This window comes from Felis catus, chromosome C1 (assembly GCF_018350175.1).
Source record: "Felis catus isolate Fca126 chromosome C1, F.catus_Fca126_mat1.0, whole genome shotgun sequence".
Lineage (NCBI taxonomy): Eukaryota > Metazoa > Chordata > Mammalia > Carnivora > Felidae > Felis > Felis catus.
Window position 1 is genome coordinate 164,400,037 of NC_058375.1, and position 17,755 is coordinate 164,417,791.

At 33.5% G+C, this 17,755-nt stretch overlaps 1 protein-coding gene across 3 annotated transcripts in view; it reads left to right on the plus strand.

Annotated features, from left to right (window-relative positions):
* The window catches only part of MTX2 (metaxin 2), a 65,290-nt gene that overhangs the window by 44,488 nt on the left and 3,047 nt on the right, over positions 1-17,755 (plus strand). For 2 of the 3 annotated variants that reach the window (XM_023259483.2, XM_023259482.1), the window contains exons 4-9: positions 914-986; positions 5,493-5,569; positions 6,822-6,914; positions 7,422-7,460; positions 7,846-7,971; positions 9,052-9,128. In XM_023259483.2, coding sequence (XP_023115251.1) covers positions 914-986; positions 5,493-5,569; positions 6,822-6,914; positions 7,422-7,460; positions 7,846-7,971; positions 9,052-9,128 — 485 coding nt within the window. The remainder of the gene's footprint in view (positions 1-913; positions 987-5,492; positions 5,570-6,821; positions 6,915-7,421; positions 7,461-7,845; positions 7,972-9,051; positions 9,129-17,755) is intronic. The other variant, XM_045033979.1, reaches the window with a different exon arrangement.

Here is a 17,755-nt window from a genome sequence, read left to right on the forward strand (position 1 = left end):
AAACTTATTTCATGCAGCCTCGTGTGAAGATACAATTCGTGATTTTTAAAAAGTGATTGCAGGGGCGCCTGGGTGGCGCAGTCGGTTAAGCGTCCGACTTCAGCCAGGTCACGATCTTGCGGTCCGTGAGTTCGAGCCCCGCGTCGGGCTCTGGGCTGATGGCTCAGAGCCTGGAGCCTGTTTCCGATTCTGTGTCTCCCTCTCTCTCTGTCCCTCTCCCGTTCATGCTCTCTCTGTCCCAAAAATAAATAAACGTTGAAAAAAAAATTAAAAAAAAAAAGTGATTGCATAACATTACGTGATTTAGATTCACCGTAAATAATTTACCTGTTCTTTATTGTTAGACATTTAAGTTGCTTGTGAAATTTTTGTTACTATAAACAAAGTGAAAACCAACAACTTATGTCTTTAAAAAGTGAATTGGTAAGCATAAAGCTACACATTAGAATACTGAGTATATAAGAGAGAACTTGGAAGTAGCAAAAATAACATTTTGAGAATTTTCCTCTAAGACAAAGATGAAAATCCTGTAAAGAATAGTGGAATTAAGCAATACCTTGTAAAATTTGGACTTTATAGTCATCTATTAAAGAAGGTTAAACCAATATATAGTATTGCTGACTTATATAAACTAATGGAATAAAATAAGTGTGGATAATTTACATTTTTTAAAGTGTGTATAAACGCTCTAAGTGTCATACATACATTTACTGGTGTCTAAGTCCTTGATTTTTTTAGCACTGAAATGACATTTGATTTTGTTCGGACAAGTATTTTACTTTAAATTGATTCATTCTTTTCCAGTAAAGTGTTACTCTATGAGTTTTTGCTCAAGTTTAGAAAATAAATAAAAAGTTTTGTTCAAATATATATCTACTTTCACTAGGCTAATTATACTTGTATTGACTTGCAGGCCTTTTTGCAAATGTGTAACCTGCCTGTCAAAGTGGTTTGTAGGGCAAATGCAGAATATATGTCTCCATCTGGTAAGTTGTTTTTTTTTTTTTTTTTTTTTAATTCTCTGTTAATATTCTGTATTGGTGAAATTGTAGTGGTAGTTCAGTTTGTACCTAGATTTTTTTGTTTTGTTTACCCTTTGAAGACTTTTCCCATGGTTTTATGAAGTAACAATTGTAAACTTGATAATCTTTGGGCGGACATGGCTGTTCATTTCAACTCTGCGGTCATAGATGGTTAGTGGAAAGTCACAGTAAATATTAAGAAATATTAAGAAAATACATAATCTCAGATATCCCCAATCTTATTTACATAGTGCTGTTTCCACTTCAGAAAACAAATTTTAATATTAATGAATCCATTCATTATTAAACACGTCTCTAAACTATGTCCTCTTACTATTCAGAGGGAAGAAGAGAGTGTGGAATAATTAATTTGTCAAAGATCTTAAGGTCATCTCTGAAAGCTTTTGGTTTCTAATTATTTCTTTTTTTATTTTTATTTCAACAGGTTTTAAAATACTTTTTATTAAGATTTTAGCCTTTCCGCTATTTTTTATAATCAGTGTTGCCTTTTCTGTGTGTCATGTATTAGCAGATTAGGGTACAATTTTAAATAAATATGGTTCAGATAAATTTTTTTTAATTGTAATTTTCAGTTTTTAAATTTTTTAATTTTTTTTAACATTTATTTATTCTTGAGAGAGAGAGAGAGAGAGAGAGACAGACAGACAGACAGAGCGTGAGAAGGGGAGGGGGCAGAGAGAGAGGTAGACACAGAATCTGAAGCAGGCTCCAGGCTTTGAGCTCTGAGCTGTCAGCACAGAGCCGGATATGGGGCTTGAACCTATGAACTGCAAGATCATGACCTGAACCGAAGTTGGTCGTCCAACCAACCGAGCCACCCAGGTGCCCCTGGTTCAGATAATTTTTAATATAAAAATATAGTGCCACAAAGCTGATAAATATTAACTAAAATTGGTATGGATTATAATTATGGTTTTGCTGCTACAGTAATAACACAGAATCGCTCCTTTATGGGTAAATCCACTGAGTATAAATGGTTGGGATAAGTGAGTTACATTGCTTTTAGGGAGACATTTATCTGTCTCCTCACTGTGAAAATAACTTAGAAATGACTTGTATAAAGCATTTTTTTCTTTTCATCTTCGATTCTTAAAGGTGGTGATAATTATCAAAAGCTGTGAAGACAGCCTCCATACACACTGAAAATTCTACATTAATAATCTACATTTATAGATTTATGAATATACATTTTAAAACATCTCCATAAAAGAATTTCTAGATTTGTAAACATAGACATGTTTTAGATTCTTGAAGCCCATTAATTAACTCATATTCTATTATTTTTGTATAGAAATTTTATAAACTTTCTGAATTCTGGTGAAATGAATTATATTGGGTTCTGTCCATTTTTTCCTTTATGTAGTCATACAAAAAGAGTGTAGCTATGCATACAAAAATGTTAATAATCTAATACTAAAGTTACTATCCTTGGCAAATGAGGAAAAGCCATGTGGTTCATCCACCTGTTTCCTAAAATGACTGTACTAAGTATCACCTAGGTGATATTTTGGAAGACAAATAAATACTATAGAGGCTACAAATCATACATATATACATATATACATTCATAGGGAGGAGTCTCCCAAAAGTAGATGAAAATGGCACTTTCTCTTAAGGCATTTATTTAAATTGTATATGACTAGTATTACTCTCTTTCATCATATGATTTGGGGTGATCAAGGGATGTTTTATTTGTTGGAATGATCTTGTTCTAGTAGATTTTTAAAGCAGAGAGCATCATGGAGTAATCAGAAGACTGCTTGGCTAAGAGCTACGAAATTTTTACTCTAATCCTTCTGTGACCTTGTCACTTATTAACAGTTTCCTTGGGAAATTTCCCTTCTCTTTTTTGAGTGTCAGTGACTTCATCTGTAATATGTGGTGATTGCATTAGATGGTATCCGGGGTTCTTTTTGTTTCTAATATTTTCTGAATCTACAAACTTGCTTGCTTTCTTCTTGCTTCCTTTAAAGACAAAAATTCTTTTTTAAAAGCACTTTTTAAAAAAAATCTTTATTTTAAGTAGGCTCCATGCCCAATTGTGGGGCTTGAACTCACGACTCTGAGATCAAGAGTTGCATGCTCTACCAACTGAGCCAGCCAGGAGCCCTTAAAAACAAAAGTTGAAAAAATGATTATTTTTCATAAACTAAGAAATAGGGCCCTCAGGTTTTTTTTTTTTTTTAATGGTCTTTGATTGGTGCCAGCGAATAAATGTCTCACTGTGCTTTTGCCTGGTACTTGGCAATAATAAGGATGTAACAATGGCTCCACTTTTTTTTTAAGTTTGTTTATTTATTTTGAGAGAGAGAGAGAGAGAGAGAGCGTATGAATGTGGGAGGGGCAGAGAGAGAGAGAGAGAGAGAGAGAGGAGGAGGAGAGAGAATCCTAAGCAGACTGTGCTGTTACCACAGAGCCCAAGGCAGGGCTCAAACTCATGAACCTTGAGATCATGACCTGAGCTGAAATCAGGAGTCAGATGCTTAACTGTCTGAGCCACCCAGGCACCCCAACATTGGCTCCACTTTAAGTCAGGCTAGTGACAAAAAACATTATTTACTTCTAATTTGTTGCCTTGATTTTTATATATATCTTTATATTTAGAGATGTATGAGTACTCTGCTTTCCTGCTTCATAATCTACAATACTGAAAAAATATTTTTTTAAATTTATTTTTGAGAGAGAGAGCATGCACGGGCAAGGGGCAGAGAGAGGGGGACAGAGGATCTGACGTGGGCTCCGTGCTGAGAGCAGAGAGCAGAGAGCCCCATGGGGGGCTAGAACTTGTGAACCAGAGATCATGCCCTGAGCCGAAGTCAGATGCTTAACTGAGCCACCCCAGTGCCCAATACTCAAAGTATTTTTAAGAAAAGAAATAAAATACAAACCAAACTGGTTATTGAAAATGAGAACTACACTTTGCTTTCAAAATGCTATGCCCTAAAAATAGCTTTAGTCTAGGCATTTATCCACACATAGTTTTCATTCTTAGATCATTTTATCTCAGACGACCTGTGCTATTTCTAGCATTATAGTACTTAACAAAGATTTTATCTCAAGCTAAAAAACACTATGACCCAATACTTTTTTCTTACTGACCCAATAAATTTACCAGTACTTATTTTTTACTTAGTCTTTACTTATTTACTAATTTTACTTATTTACCCAGTACTTATTTACCCAAATAAATTCTCACCTTTGCAAGATTAGAAGAAAGGTATGTGGAATGCAGTGTTTTTATACTGGTATCATGGAAATGTCTTCTAAATACATCAATAGAGTTGTTTCCCCGAAGGCCTGCCTTTCCCTTATAATGCACGTTATTTTATGGATGTAGGTGAAGCTTTTGTTGGTGCTGTGCCCCTCATCCTTTACCCTAGGTCTGCATGAGGCTCTCAGAGGAGTCAGTCTGTTGAAAAGGACCATGAAGAAGCCTGCTGTTAGTGTGAACTCTGAATTAGGTCTGACAGCAGATTTCATCCTCTAGCTTTTGGGGTGAACTTCATTGCTGTTTGGAGACTATTATCATCTCTGATAATTTTGTCAACTATTAGTTTTTATAAAAATGAAATATTAGTTTTTTAATGTGACATTTATAGAGAGAAGCCAGTTTTTATAAGCATACTTTTATTTTTTTCCCCCAAATATGTCTGGGAACATACTTTGTATTAGAATTCATAAACTAGCATACCTTCAAAGATTGTTAATTCTCTTAATTCCTGATTTTTTTGAGTCAAAGACATTTATTAATGTACCATTATGTGCTTAAGATATTGAACTTACGTGTCTGAGGTTTAAAAGTAGATCTAAAAAGAAGTCGTCTTCTTAAATGTAGTTTAAAAATAGATTGATTCATTGGACTCTGAAGAGAAAGACCCACTGCATTTCTTACAAATCTATCAGTGGTTGTGAACCAATGTCCTGCCTATTCATGTAAATTGAATAATTAGTGTTTACTGCTATAGAGTGACTTGTCAGTGTTAGTTCTGAAAAGGGAATATTATTGTGGTCGGTTACTATATGCAAGTGAGAATTCTAGAAATGAATCTCCTTTTTTTCTTTTAAAATTAGTAATTATTTATAGAATTTGGGGTGCCTGGGTGGCTCAGTCATTTAAGTGTCCAACTCTTGATTTTGGCTTAGGTTATGATCTCAGGGTTTGAGAGTTTTAGCCCCACATTGGACTTCATGCTGATAGCTCAGGGCCTGCTTGGGGTCTTCTCTCCCTCTCTTTCTAATCCTCCCCTGCTCATGTTCTCTCTCCTCTCTCTCTGTCTCTGTCTCTCTCTCTCAACGTAAATAAACTTAAAAAAATAGTTTATAGAATTTAACATACACATTTATAATTTTCAAAAGTTATAGGATTACAAGAGCAGTATATTAATAAAACATTCCATTTTTATGTTAATTTACTGAAAGTATTTTCATACATTTCTTTTTCCTCAACAGGTAAAGTACCTTTTATTCATGTAGGAAATCAAGTAGTATCAGAACTTGGTCCAATAGTCCAATTCGTTAAAGCAAAGGTAATAAAAAAGATATTAAATATATTTGATCACAGTTACTCTTAAGTCATTCATCATTCTTTAGCATGTCTTAACATTTACATTGATTTTAACTCAGTTTCATAAAATGCCAATATAAACTAGTGGAGAAATATGTCTAAAGTGGAAGTTTTTTTCCCCCGTAATGTAAATCAATGGCAAAAGATGTAATTTGATCTCTACAAAATGGTAGATAACACTTATGAGAATTTTGGTCATAAATGAAAACTTAGGTTGCTATAAAATGTTGAGTTAACCTTTGAGAAGGAAATATAGGATATATTTGGAAGTTGAATATTAATATATACATTTGAATTATTCAGCTTACGTTTTAATACTTATAAAGGACAACCCCCCACTAACATTTTGGGGAATATCTTTCCAGACTTTTTCTTGGCATATATAGAAAAATATAGATCTTACTATTATGTGCTATTTTGCAACCTGCCTTTTAAAATCATCAATATGTTTGGAAATTCTTCCATGTTAATGACTACAGAAATACATCATCCTTTTAAATTCTTGTATAGTATTCTTTTATATGGATGTATTATAACTTATTCGCTTAAGTCTTTGTTGATGGACACATTAAGTTGTAGTCAGTTTTTGGCTCTTACTGAGTGTTCAGGTAAATATTTTCTATACACACCTTTGTAAACTTGTCAGACTATCTTTTTAGGATAAATTCCGAAGAGTGATACTGTGATGTTAAGGGGGGTGTGCATTTTTAAAATCTCACCACAGATGGTTGTATTGAACTAAAGGATATACCATTTTATGCATTTTTTTCATTATTTTAGTATATTAGAATTTAAAAATTAATGTCTTTTTCCCTATACGTTTACTAACATTTTTTTCAACTTTGACCACTTTATAAGTAACACATGTCAATCTTCCAGCATTTATTTTATTACTAATAAGGTTAGTCTCTTAGAAAAAAAGGTTTACTGATCATTCTTGTTTTCTTCTTTTGTGAAATAATTGAAAATTTAATTTTGTCCATTGAAAGATACACTTTTATGATAGCGTAGAAATACTACTTACTAATATTTTGTAGTGATAGCAGATAATTAATGATTTTTCATATAAAATTTTAGGAGATATTCTAGAAGTTTATTGGACATTTGTCATAAAACCATTGATGTAAAAAGTTATATTATTTGGTAGTAAGATAACTGAAAGTTTTTCTCTATTTAATATGATGCTCTTTTAAATTTTTTTAAATCCCCTTTAGGGCCATTCTCTTAGTGATGGGCTGGATGAAGTCCAAAAAGCAGAAATGAAAGCCTACATGGAATTAGTCAACAATATGCTGTTGACTGCAGAGGTATAATGGAAGATAATAGGCCTTGGAAATAAGCTTTTCCTCTTACAAAAGATAATCTTTCTTATGGGTTATTTTAAAATTATTGAGAAATAGGAATATAGTCTGTCAATTCTCGGACTAGGATGGTTCCTGGAATTATTTGGTTATTATGTTTGAACAAGTTGCCTAGCATTTCAGATCTAGTTTTTCTATTTGTAAAAAGGAGTGATTCTTGCCCATTCGTTATTTGACTTTGGGCTTGGGACGTTTACTTCATTCATATCTGTAAAATACTTTGATGATATTTAGAGATACACTACTATATGAATAAGAAATACTTTTATTCAGTACTACCATCGATTAAATTTAATAATTCTGTATAGCAACATTAGCCAAAGGAGGGAAACTGTCTTACGTGTGACATTTATAGGGTTGGCTCATAAAAAATCACCATGGCAGAAAATAATTTTCTTTATCCATTTTCTCTTTGGTGTTCTAAAGTTCTAGTGACTGTTCTTTTGTTCCTAGTTGTATCTTCAGTGGTGTGATGAAGCTACAGTAGGGGAGGTGAGTGGTTCTGCAGCATTTATCTTAATTAAAATTTAATGAGAAAACACTTTTGCTCAGAATCTTAAGTCCCTGCTCATAAATGAAACATTGTGGTTTATACCATTAGTGATACAGTTTTTCACTTACTTTAATTTTGCTTGCACATACATTTTAGGGAAGCTATGTGTCATCGTTTGATATAACTGGTTGCAAAGTACATAAAAGTTTATATATTTTTAAAGGGAATGGCTTAAAATTTTAATTTTTTAGCTTGCAAGCTGTGTATTTTTTTCAGATTGCTGTGTTTGTGTTCTGAAAATATGTTTTCCTGAGTATTCTGTTTGTAAAAACAGGCTTTGTTTTTAGAAAGAATCGTGTTGATAACAAAATCCTTTTGTTCTAGATCACTCATGCTAGATATGGATCTCCTTACCCTTGGCCCCTGAATCATATTTTGGCCTACCAGAAACAGTGGGAAGTCAAACGTAAGATGAAAGCTATTGGATGGGGTAACAAGACTCTGGACCAGGTGAGTTCAGACTGAAGTTGACAAAAGCCTCAACTTTAATGCATTAAGAAATTCATTTTTTATATTTAGTTTTTTTTAATTACAAAAATTAAGAAAATTTTTGCTTTTTTTTTCTGACTTGAAGTGGTTTTTATTTGTTTTATAAACAAATTACGTAACACAGAAAAATTCAAAAAGGAAATAGAGATTGCTTGAAATCCTACCACATAGAAATTGCCACTGCTATTTGGAGAACATTCTTCTGGATATCTCTTAATAACACTTTCCTTAAATGGGATCATGTTATACCTGTCACTCTATAATCTGATTTTTTTTTTCCCATTCACCAGTACATTGTGGGCATCTTTTATGTCAGTAAATGTAGATCTGTAACATCAGAATTTAAAAAAAAAACAAAAAACAAAAAACCCTGTTAAATACAGTGCTTAATATATCTGTTTTTGTTTTTTTTTTTTAAATCTTAAATTTACTGAAGTAGCAAAATTAAAAAAAAACGTATCTGGTCAAGGTCATGAGATTGAACTAATTCAGTCATTAAACTAATGTCTCTTTTCCAAGGCTACGCGTAGTCCTAGCAGCCAGTTTACCGATGTGTGCCATTGGCCACCAGGGGGATTGGGTAAATGAATAGGGATTGAGTAAATGACATAAATCCATCTCCACTAGCAGGAAGACCACTCAGATGCTTTTACTCATGGTAGGTCAGTAGTCATCTTTATGAAGCAAGCTTTTTAATATATGTAAGATCATTTGAATATAGGATTCAGGAAAACATTTTTGTAGGGTGTGGAGTTTTGAGATAAAAACTTTCTTGGTAGTAATCCTTACAAGTAACGTAAGTGTACTTGTGTTTAAAGGAAAGCTGTTCTCACATTGTCTTCCTGTTATATAGAAAGTATCGCTTATGAAAAAAATATGGCTTATGTTCTGTATGTGTTCTGTAGTCCGATTTAAATATATTATGAAAAGTTACCTACATTTATATTTTTGTTATCAACTGTGGTGCAGACTAAGTGTTAGACACATTTTATTGTTTTGCTAATTTAAATATTTTTCTTTGTGGTCCGTTGCCTTTGTTAGGTCTTAGAAGATGTAGACCAGTGCTGTCAAGCACTTTCTCAAAGACTGGGAACACAACCATATTTCTTCAATAAGCAGTAAGAAAGTTTATCTTTTTTGAGTTTCTTTTCTATATTGTTAGGTTACAAACTTATTCTGTCGTAGAGGGATTGTTTTATCAGTATTTGTGAAAAGATTTTGGTATATTTAAATTCATTTTTGCCCTCATTAGACATTTACTTAGCACTTCTTGGCTGTCAGACACAGCTCTAGGCTCTGGGAGACTCAAATTTCTAAAATGTAGCCCTTGCCATTAAAAATTTGTCTTCAGGGCAGACATGTAAACCAGTCATTATTGTCTGATAGGATAGAGGTGCTACTACGGGTAGTTCCAGATGCTGTGTTTGGAACTAACTACATAATCTTAATAAAATTCTGCATTAGCAAAGTACTGTTAAAACATGAAGTGTAGCTATACTTTTTTATATAGGGTGATACCCTGGGGAGTAGAAGAGTGAATAAAAATAAACAATTAAAAACATTGTTGGATGGACAAACACTATAATGAACTTATCTTTTCAAAGATAATGAAAATAGGGGTGCCTGGGTGGCTCAGTTGGTTAAGTGTCCGACTTCAGCTCAGGTGACGATCTTGCAGTTTGTAGGTTCGAGCCCCACATCGGGCTCTCTGCTGTCAGCATGGAACCCACTTCAGATCCTCTGTCCCCCTTTCTGTGCCTGTTCCCCACAGGTTTTCTCTATCTCAAAATGAAGAAATAAACTTAAATAAAAATAAAAAAAAATAGGTCTGTAAGTTGTGCTTTAATTTTAAAAGTTAATGAAAATATTTGTAAAGCACAGAAATGAGTATGAAGGATGTAGGTTAAATATGTATGTATGTATATGTAAATTGAATAATTCATGTTTAAGACAATTATTTTGTAATCTGGAAAAGAGTATCAAGGCAAAGAATGAATTTTCCTTTTTTAACAAAAATGTTAGAATTTGGGGCACCTGGGTGGCTCAGTTGGTTAAGTGTCCGACTTCCGCTCGGGTCATGATCTCCCAGTTTGTGAGTTCGAGCCCCCTGTTGGGCTCTGTGCTGACAGCTCAGAGCCTGGAGCCTGCTTTGGATTCTGCGCCTCCCTCTGCCTGCTCCTCCCCTGCTCATGCTTGCTCGCTTGGGCTCTCTCTCAAAAATAAACATTAAAAAATTTTTTAAAAAAATGTTACCATTTTAATATGTCAGAATCATCCTGTGATACAATTTAAGATGGGCCTAAATTAGCATTTTAATCACACTGTTTTACGTAGAAATTCTAGACTTTTCTTGGCTCTGTAATACAAATTTTTGCTTTTTAGATTGGTAATTTTAAAAAGGTTTATTTGCTGTTGTTTATTAAATCTTTCTAGGCAGTCATCTTCTGTAGCCACGTCAAACATCTTTTGGTATAGATATTAATATTTGTAACAAACACAACTGTGGTGATAGCTTAGAAATATTTGTTATATTAAGGAAGGGATGCCTAGGTGGCTCAATTGTAAAGTGTCTGACTATTGATTTAGTCTCAGGTCATGATCTCACAATTTCATGGGTTTGAGCCCCACATCGGGCTCTGTGTGCTGACTGCGCAGAGCCTGCTTGAGATTTTGTCTCTCTCCCCCGCCCCCGTCCTCCCCCACTCACGCTCTGTCTGTCTCTCAAAATAAATAAATAAACTTTAAAAAATTTCAAAAAAAAAAAAAAGAAAAAATATTTGTTATATTAAAGTATACTACCTATAATTGAAATTTGGAGTCTGTTGATCTCTGAAGCACAGAGGTCAAAGAATTCATACCGTGAAATCCTGGTAGGTAAAGCTTCTACAGCCATGTTAGTAATGTTTGCAACGTAGATTCTGTATGTGCCTCAGAGATCAACAGATCTCTGTGTGTCTCTAACACAAAAGAAATGTATCCACATGTTAGTATCAAGTAGTTCCTTGTCTTGCTGATATAGGAATTCTTAGGGGTTGAAACACTCAGAAGAGGTGTGTTTTATTGTTTGAAGTGCATTGTTATGTGTTAGGAGTTAGTTTTGTCATACATGCTATCTTCATGAGAGGCCAAGAGAATATATCGTATTTTTGTCATTTGACTCAGTGTCAGGGATTTCATAACCAGGTATCATTTAGCACGTAATTTAGTGGCAATAGAAAGAAATTTTTTTTTCATATAATGGTACGATTATATTTAAGCTTGTAATGAAAAATTCAAAGTTTAGAACAGGCAAAAAAACCAAGGGTTGCTATGGAGGAACTGTTTAATATTAAGATGTAGGTTTCTGAAATAGTTTTACCTTGTATGAGACTTACATAAACATTTTCCCCTAATGATTGAAAAATGAATAGATTTTATTTTTAACTTTAGTTTTACCCCATTGTCTAATGCTGAACTGGAATTAGGAAAATGTAACTTGTATTTTCACTTTGATATGACAGAATTTTTCTCTTTTATGTATCAGGAATCATTACTTTGTGAGATACCTTACCTTAGTGAATAGAGCACTAGCTTGAGATACTTAAGATACTACTAGATAAGGTAGTATTGGATTCCAGGCCAGTGGCCTGAATTCTCTTCTTGGCTTTAATATATACCAGAGTTCAGCAAGTTACTTTATTTCCCCGTGTATTGTCCCCTTACCCTCTAAAATTAGAATAAAATTTTCTCCTAGCTTACCTTCTGGGGATGTTGAGAGGACTCATGAAAGAAACTCGGTAGTTGTACTTGATGAGAGAAGGGGAAAGGGAGATGAGGGAAATCCTGCAGCAGGAATAGGAATTGGGAAAAGAGGACAAAGAAGATAAATGGTGGAGAGAAAAAAGGAAGGTGAAATTGAAAGGAATTAGAAATAATGCAAGATAGTTATTAACATCAGGTGGCCTCTTTATTCTTAATAGTATATAGTGTTGGTAGCATTTAAATCTTTAAATCATAGTTCTGAAATGCAGTTAAAAAATTTGTATTTTCTTGTTATATATAAGCTATCTTGCTGATGTGATCTCTTTTAAGACACATACTGACAGACTACTGGGTCATTTATTCTTTTTCATGTGAGCATGGACTTGGAATGAAAAAGTAAACTTTTCTTAAAGGGTTATTTTTATGTTACCTTTTTTCCCCTAAGTGTAGTCAGGATGAATGAATTACATTGTTGTAAAGCATTTATGAGCTCCTTACAGATCTGTGTATTTTCTAAACAAACCCTAGTTGGTAGCAGAGGCTCAGTAAGTGTTTTTTAAAACTAGCTTAAATTGAGGGGCGCCTGGGTGGCTTAGTTAAGCGTCCGACTTCAGCTCAGGGTCATGATCTTGTAGTTTGTGAGTTCGAGCCCTGCGTCGGGCTCTGTGCTAACAGCTCGGAGCCTGGAGCCTGCTTTGGATTCTGTGTCTTTCTCTCTCTGCCCCTTCCCCACTTGTGCTCTGTCTCTCAAAAATAAATAAAATGTAAAAAAAAAAAAAAAAAACAAAACCAGCTTAAATTGAGAAATTGGAAGAAGAGTTATATTTGAAAAAGAAAGAGTGTTGTTATTAACTATTAAATGGTAAAACTTGAAAATAAACTTTCGTATACTGATGGGAAAGGATATTGAAGAAATGCTGCCAAAATTACACATAGGAATCTTAAGATGAAAGATTTCAGAGGGGATTTGGATTTTATTGAGGTTTATTCAATAAAGAAATTACCAATTGATAAATTTAATCAGTAATAAAAGCACTCCCAACAAACAAAAGTCCAGGACCAGATGGTTTCACAGGTGAATTCTACCAGACATTAAAGAAGAGTTGATACCTATTCTTCTCAAGCTATTCAAAAAAATAGAAGAGGAAAAAAACTTATGAATTCATTCTATAAGGCCAGCGTTATAGATTTTCTGATCTGTATCTTTGCCTGATACCAAAACCAGGCAAAGATACTATCAAAAAGAAAGAAAGAGAGAGAGAGAGAGAGAGAGAGAGAGAGAGAAAGAGAGAGAGAGAGAAAGAAAGAAAGAAAGAAAGAAAGAAAGAAAGAAAGAAAGAAAGAAAGAAAGAAAGAAAAGGAAAAAAAGAAAACCAGGTTAGTATCTCTGATGAGCACAGATGCAAAAAATCCTCAACAAAATATTAGCAAACTGAACTCAATAGTACATTAAAAGGATCATTCACCAAGATCAAGTGGGATTTATTCCATGGTTGCAGGGGTGGTTCAGTATTCTCAAATCAATCAGTGTGCTAAATCACATTAATAAGAGAAAGGATAAAAACCATATGATCGTCATCTCAGTTGATCCAGAAAAAGCATTTGACAAAGTATGACATCTCTTCATGATAAAAACTCTCAACAAAGTGGGAATAGAGGAAACGTACCTCAACATAATAAAGGCCATATATTAAAACCCAGATAACATCAGTTGTGAAAAAATAAAAGCTTTTCCTTTATGATCAGGAACAAGACAAGGATATCCACTCTTACCACTTTTATTCAATATAGTACTGGAAATCCTAGTCACAGCAATGAGATAAGAAAAATAAATAAAAGATATCCAGATTGTTAAGAAAGAAGTAAAACTGTCACTATTTGCATTTGACATGATAATATATATAGGAAATCCTAAAGACTCTACCAAGAAGCTATGAGAACTGACAATGAATTCAGTAAAGTTGCAGGATACAAAATTAATCTGTAGAAATCTATTGTGTTTCTATTTACTAGTTACAAAGTAACAGAAAGAGAAATTAAGAAAATAATCTCATTTACAGTTACACCAAAAGGAATAAAAATACCTAGGAATAAATTTAACCAGGGAGGTGGAAGACCTATACCCTGAAAGCTATAAGACATTGATGAAAAGAATTTAACATGATATAAACAAGTGGAAAGATAAAGTCTGCTCATGGTTTTGAAGAATTAATATTGTTAAAATGTCCATATTACCCAAAGCAATCTACAGATTGAATGCAATCCCTATCAAAACACAAATAACACTTTTCATACAACTATAACAAATAATCCTAAAATACGTATGGAACCACAAAAAACCTCAAACATCCAAAGCAATCTTGAGGAAGAAGAACAAAGCTGTGGAAGCGTCATAATCCCAGATTTCAAGATATACTACTAAGCTATAGTAATCGAAACAGTATGGTACTGCCACCAAATCAGACACATAGATCAATAGAACAGGATAGAGAACCCAGAAATAAACCCATGCATGTATGGTCAATTAATCTATGACAAAGGAGGTAAAAATACCCAATATGACACAGGAGGAAAAGATAGATAGTTTTTTTAATAAATGGTGTTGTGCCAACTGGACAGCCACATGCAAAAGAATGAAACTGGACCACTTTCTCACACCAGACATAAAAATAAACTCAAAATGTATTAAAGACCTAAATGTGAGGCCTGAAACCATAAAACTAAAAGAAAATTAGGCAGTAATCCTTTAGACATCATCACCCTTAGCAGCATATTTATGGATATGTCTCCTCAGGCAAGGGAAACAAAAGCAAAAAATAAACTTGGTACTACCCCAAAATAAAAAGTTTTTGTACAGTGAAACCATCAACAAAACCAAAATGAATGGGAGAAGATATTTGCAAATGATATATTTGATAAGGGGTTAATATCAAAAATATGTAAAGAACTTCTACAACTCAACATCAAAAAACCAATCTGATTAAAATAGGCAGAGGACCTGAATAGATATTTTTCCAAAGAAGACATACAGATGACCAACAGACCCATGAAAAGATGCTCAACATTACTTAATCATAAGGGAAATGCAAATCCAAACCACAATGAGATATCACCTCACCAGTCAGAATGGCTATTATCAAAAAGACAAGAAATAAAAAAGTGTTGGTGAGGATGGAGAAAAGGGAATCCTTGTGCACTGTTGGTGAGAAAGTAAATTGGTGTAGCCACTGTGGGAAACAGTATGGAATTTCCTCAAAATATTGAAAATAGAAATATACAGTAATATTACTACTGGCTTTTTACACACATACACAAAAAAGAAAACACTAATTTGGAAAGGTACATATTTATTATTGTTGATAATAATTGTTGATAATAAATATTGTTGATACATATTTATTATTATTTATTATTGCAGCATTATTTACAAAATCCAAATTATGGAAGCAACCCAAATATCTATCAATAGGTGAATGAATAAAGAAAGTGTGTATATATGTATGTATATATACATAATATATAATTAAAATATACTATATATAATATGTATGCATATAACATGGAATATTAATCATAAGGAATGAGGTCTTGCCATTTGCAGCAACATGGATGGACCTAGAGGGTATTAGGCTAAGTCAAAGACAAATACCATATGATTTTACTTACATTTGGAATCTGGAAAAAAAAAAACCCAAAAAACAGAACAAATAAACAAAAAAACCAGACTCTTAAACACAGAAACAAATTGGCAGTTACTAGAAGGGAGGTGGATGGGAAAGATACACAAAATAGATAAAAGGAATTAAGAAGTACAAACTTCTAGTTATAGAATAAATAAGTCATGGAGATGCAAAGTACAGCATAGGGAATATAGTCAATAATATTGTAATAATGTTGTATGGTGACTGTAGTTGTGGTGAGTATTGTATAATGTATACAATTGTTGAATCAATATGTTGTACATCTGAAGCTAATCTAACATTGTGTGTCAATTATACTTTAGTGATAGTAATTTTAAAAATCACCACCTGAGAAAATTAAGGAGAAATTGCTTAAAATTTCAGAGGTTAGATATAAAAAAGGCTGGCAAGGGACTTGATTTACAAACTTGAATGACAGTCTTAAAGATCAGTGATTAGTATATAAAGAAAGAATATGTAGATTATTGCTAGAGTATGAAGACATGGCAAGTTAGTAGTGTAAGGGAGACAAAAACTACTTGAAAACTGAGACAAAATTAATGTTTTAACTGACTATAAAAGGTATCCGAAAGAAAGAAATATGCAGTCATAATAAAGCAAAAAAGTTGAGTGCAGAGAAATTTAAATGGGAAAGATTAAGAAAACATTCACATTTTACAGTATTTTTATTTTGATATTCAAATGAAAGAATATTAGATAACTGATGGGTGTTAGCTGAACCTTTTGGGATAATCATTTCATAATATATGTAAGTCAAACCACCATGCTGTACATCTTAAACTTATACAATGATATATGTCAATTATTTCTCAATAAAAATAGGAAAAAAAAGAATAGTAATAACCAACAGAAATGTGGGAAGAATGATAATGCAAGATAAGGAATTTAAATATGTATTTATGACCTTTGAATGTTTTTCTAATAAAAAGTCTATAAAGCTAGATGTAATAATATATATAAAAGATGTTAAAAATCTTAGGAGGAGAGTTGCTATCAGTATTCAAATTACAATCCACTACTTAACAGAAGGGTAGAAATGTTGTTTTTCTTTATATATGGTTTAGGAAAAATTATTAAAACTGGATGTTCATCAGGATCTTGGCTCTTAATTCAGTAGAAATATTGGGCAAAGTGTGTGTTTTGTGCTTGCATATGAATTGCAAATATTTTGAGTTTATTGCCTTTTTTTTTTTTTTTTTTTTTTAATCAGGGTTAGGGGTACCTGGGTGGCTCAATCCGTAAAGCCTCTGACTCTTGATTTTGTCTCAGGTCATGCATGATCTCTTGGTTCATGGGATCGAGCCCTGCATTGGGCTCTAGGTTGAGAGCATAGAACCTGCTTGAGCTTCTGTCTCTCCTCTCTCTCTGCCCCTCCCTGCTTGTGCATGCACATGTACTCTCTCTCTCTCTCTCTCTCTCAAAATAAATACACTTAAAAAAATTAATTATTAGGTTTAGGGGTGCCTGGATGGCTCAGTCAGTTAAGTGTCCTACTTTGGCTCAGGTCACGATCTTATGGTTTGTGAGTTCAAGCCCTACATTGGGCTCTCTGCTTGTCAGCACAGAATCTGCTTCAGATCCTCTGTCCACCCCACCCTGCCCTCCCCTGCTCACACATGCACGCTCTCTCTCTCTCTCTGTCTCTCAAAAATAAACTTAAAAAAATTCTTTAAAAATTAGGTTTGTTATGGTATTTATGTATAGTAAAATTGACAGTTTTATGTTTACAGCTCTGATGTTTAGTAATGGTATACAGTTGTGTAACTACTATCACTGGTGTACTTTTTTTTTTTTTTAATTTTTTTTTTCAACGTTTATTTATTTTTGGGACAGAGAGAGACAGAGCATGAACGGGGGAGGGGCAGAGAGAGAGGGAGACACAGAATCGGAAACAGGCTCCAGGCTCCGAGCCATCAGCCCAGAGCCCGACGCGGGGCTTGAACTCCCGGACCGCGAGATCGTGACCTGGCTGAAGTCGGACGCTTAACCGACTGCGCCACCCAGGCGCCCCACTGGTGTACTTTTTAAAAAGAAAGAATTGTAGGAATTGGTAATTTATATGTCATATATATATAATTAAGTAATGGCTGAAATTTGTAAAGATTACAAAAAATTTGCATTAGAAGTTATGTATGTTTCAGTTGATATAGTATATTGTATTCTACTTCCTGTTAGATGTTCTAAAGTAACTTGCCAAAGAGTTGTTATCTTTATGTAACATAAGATCAATTTCTGTATGCTCATTACCTGTGTAATTCAGCAACTTTTGAATTACGTGGATGTTTATTTGCAGCAAATAACAT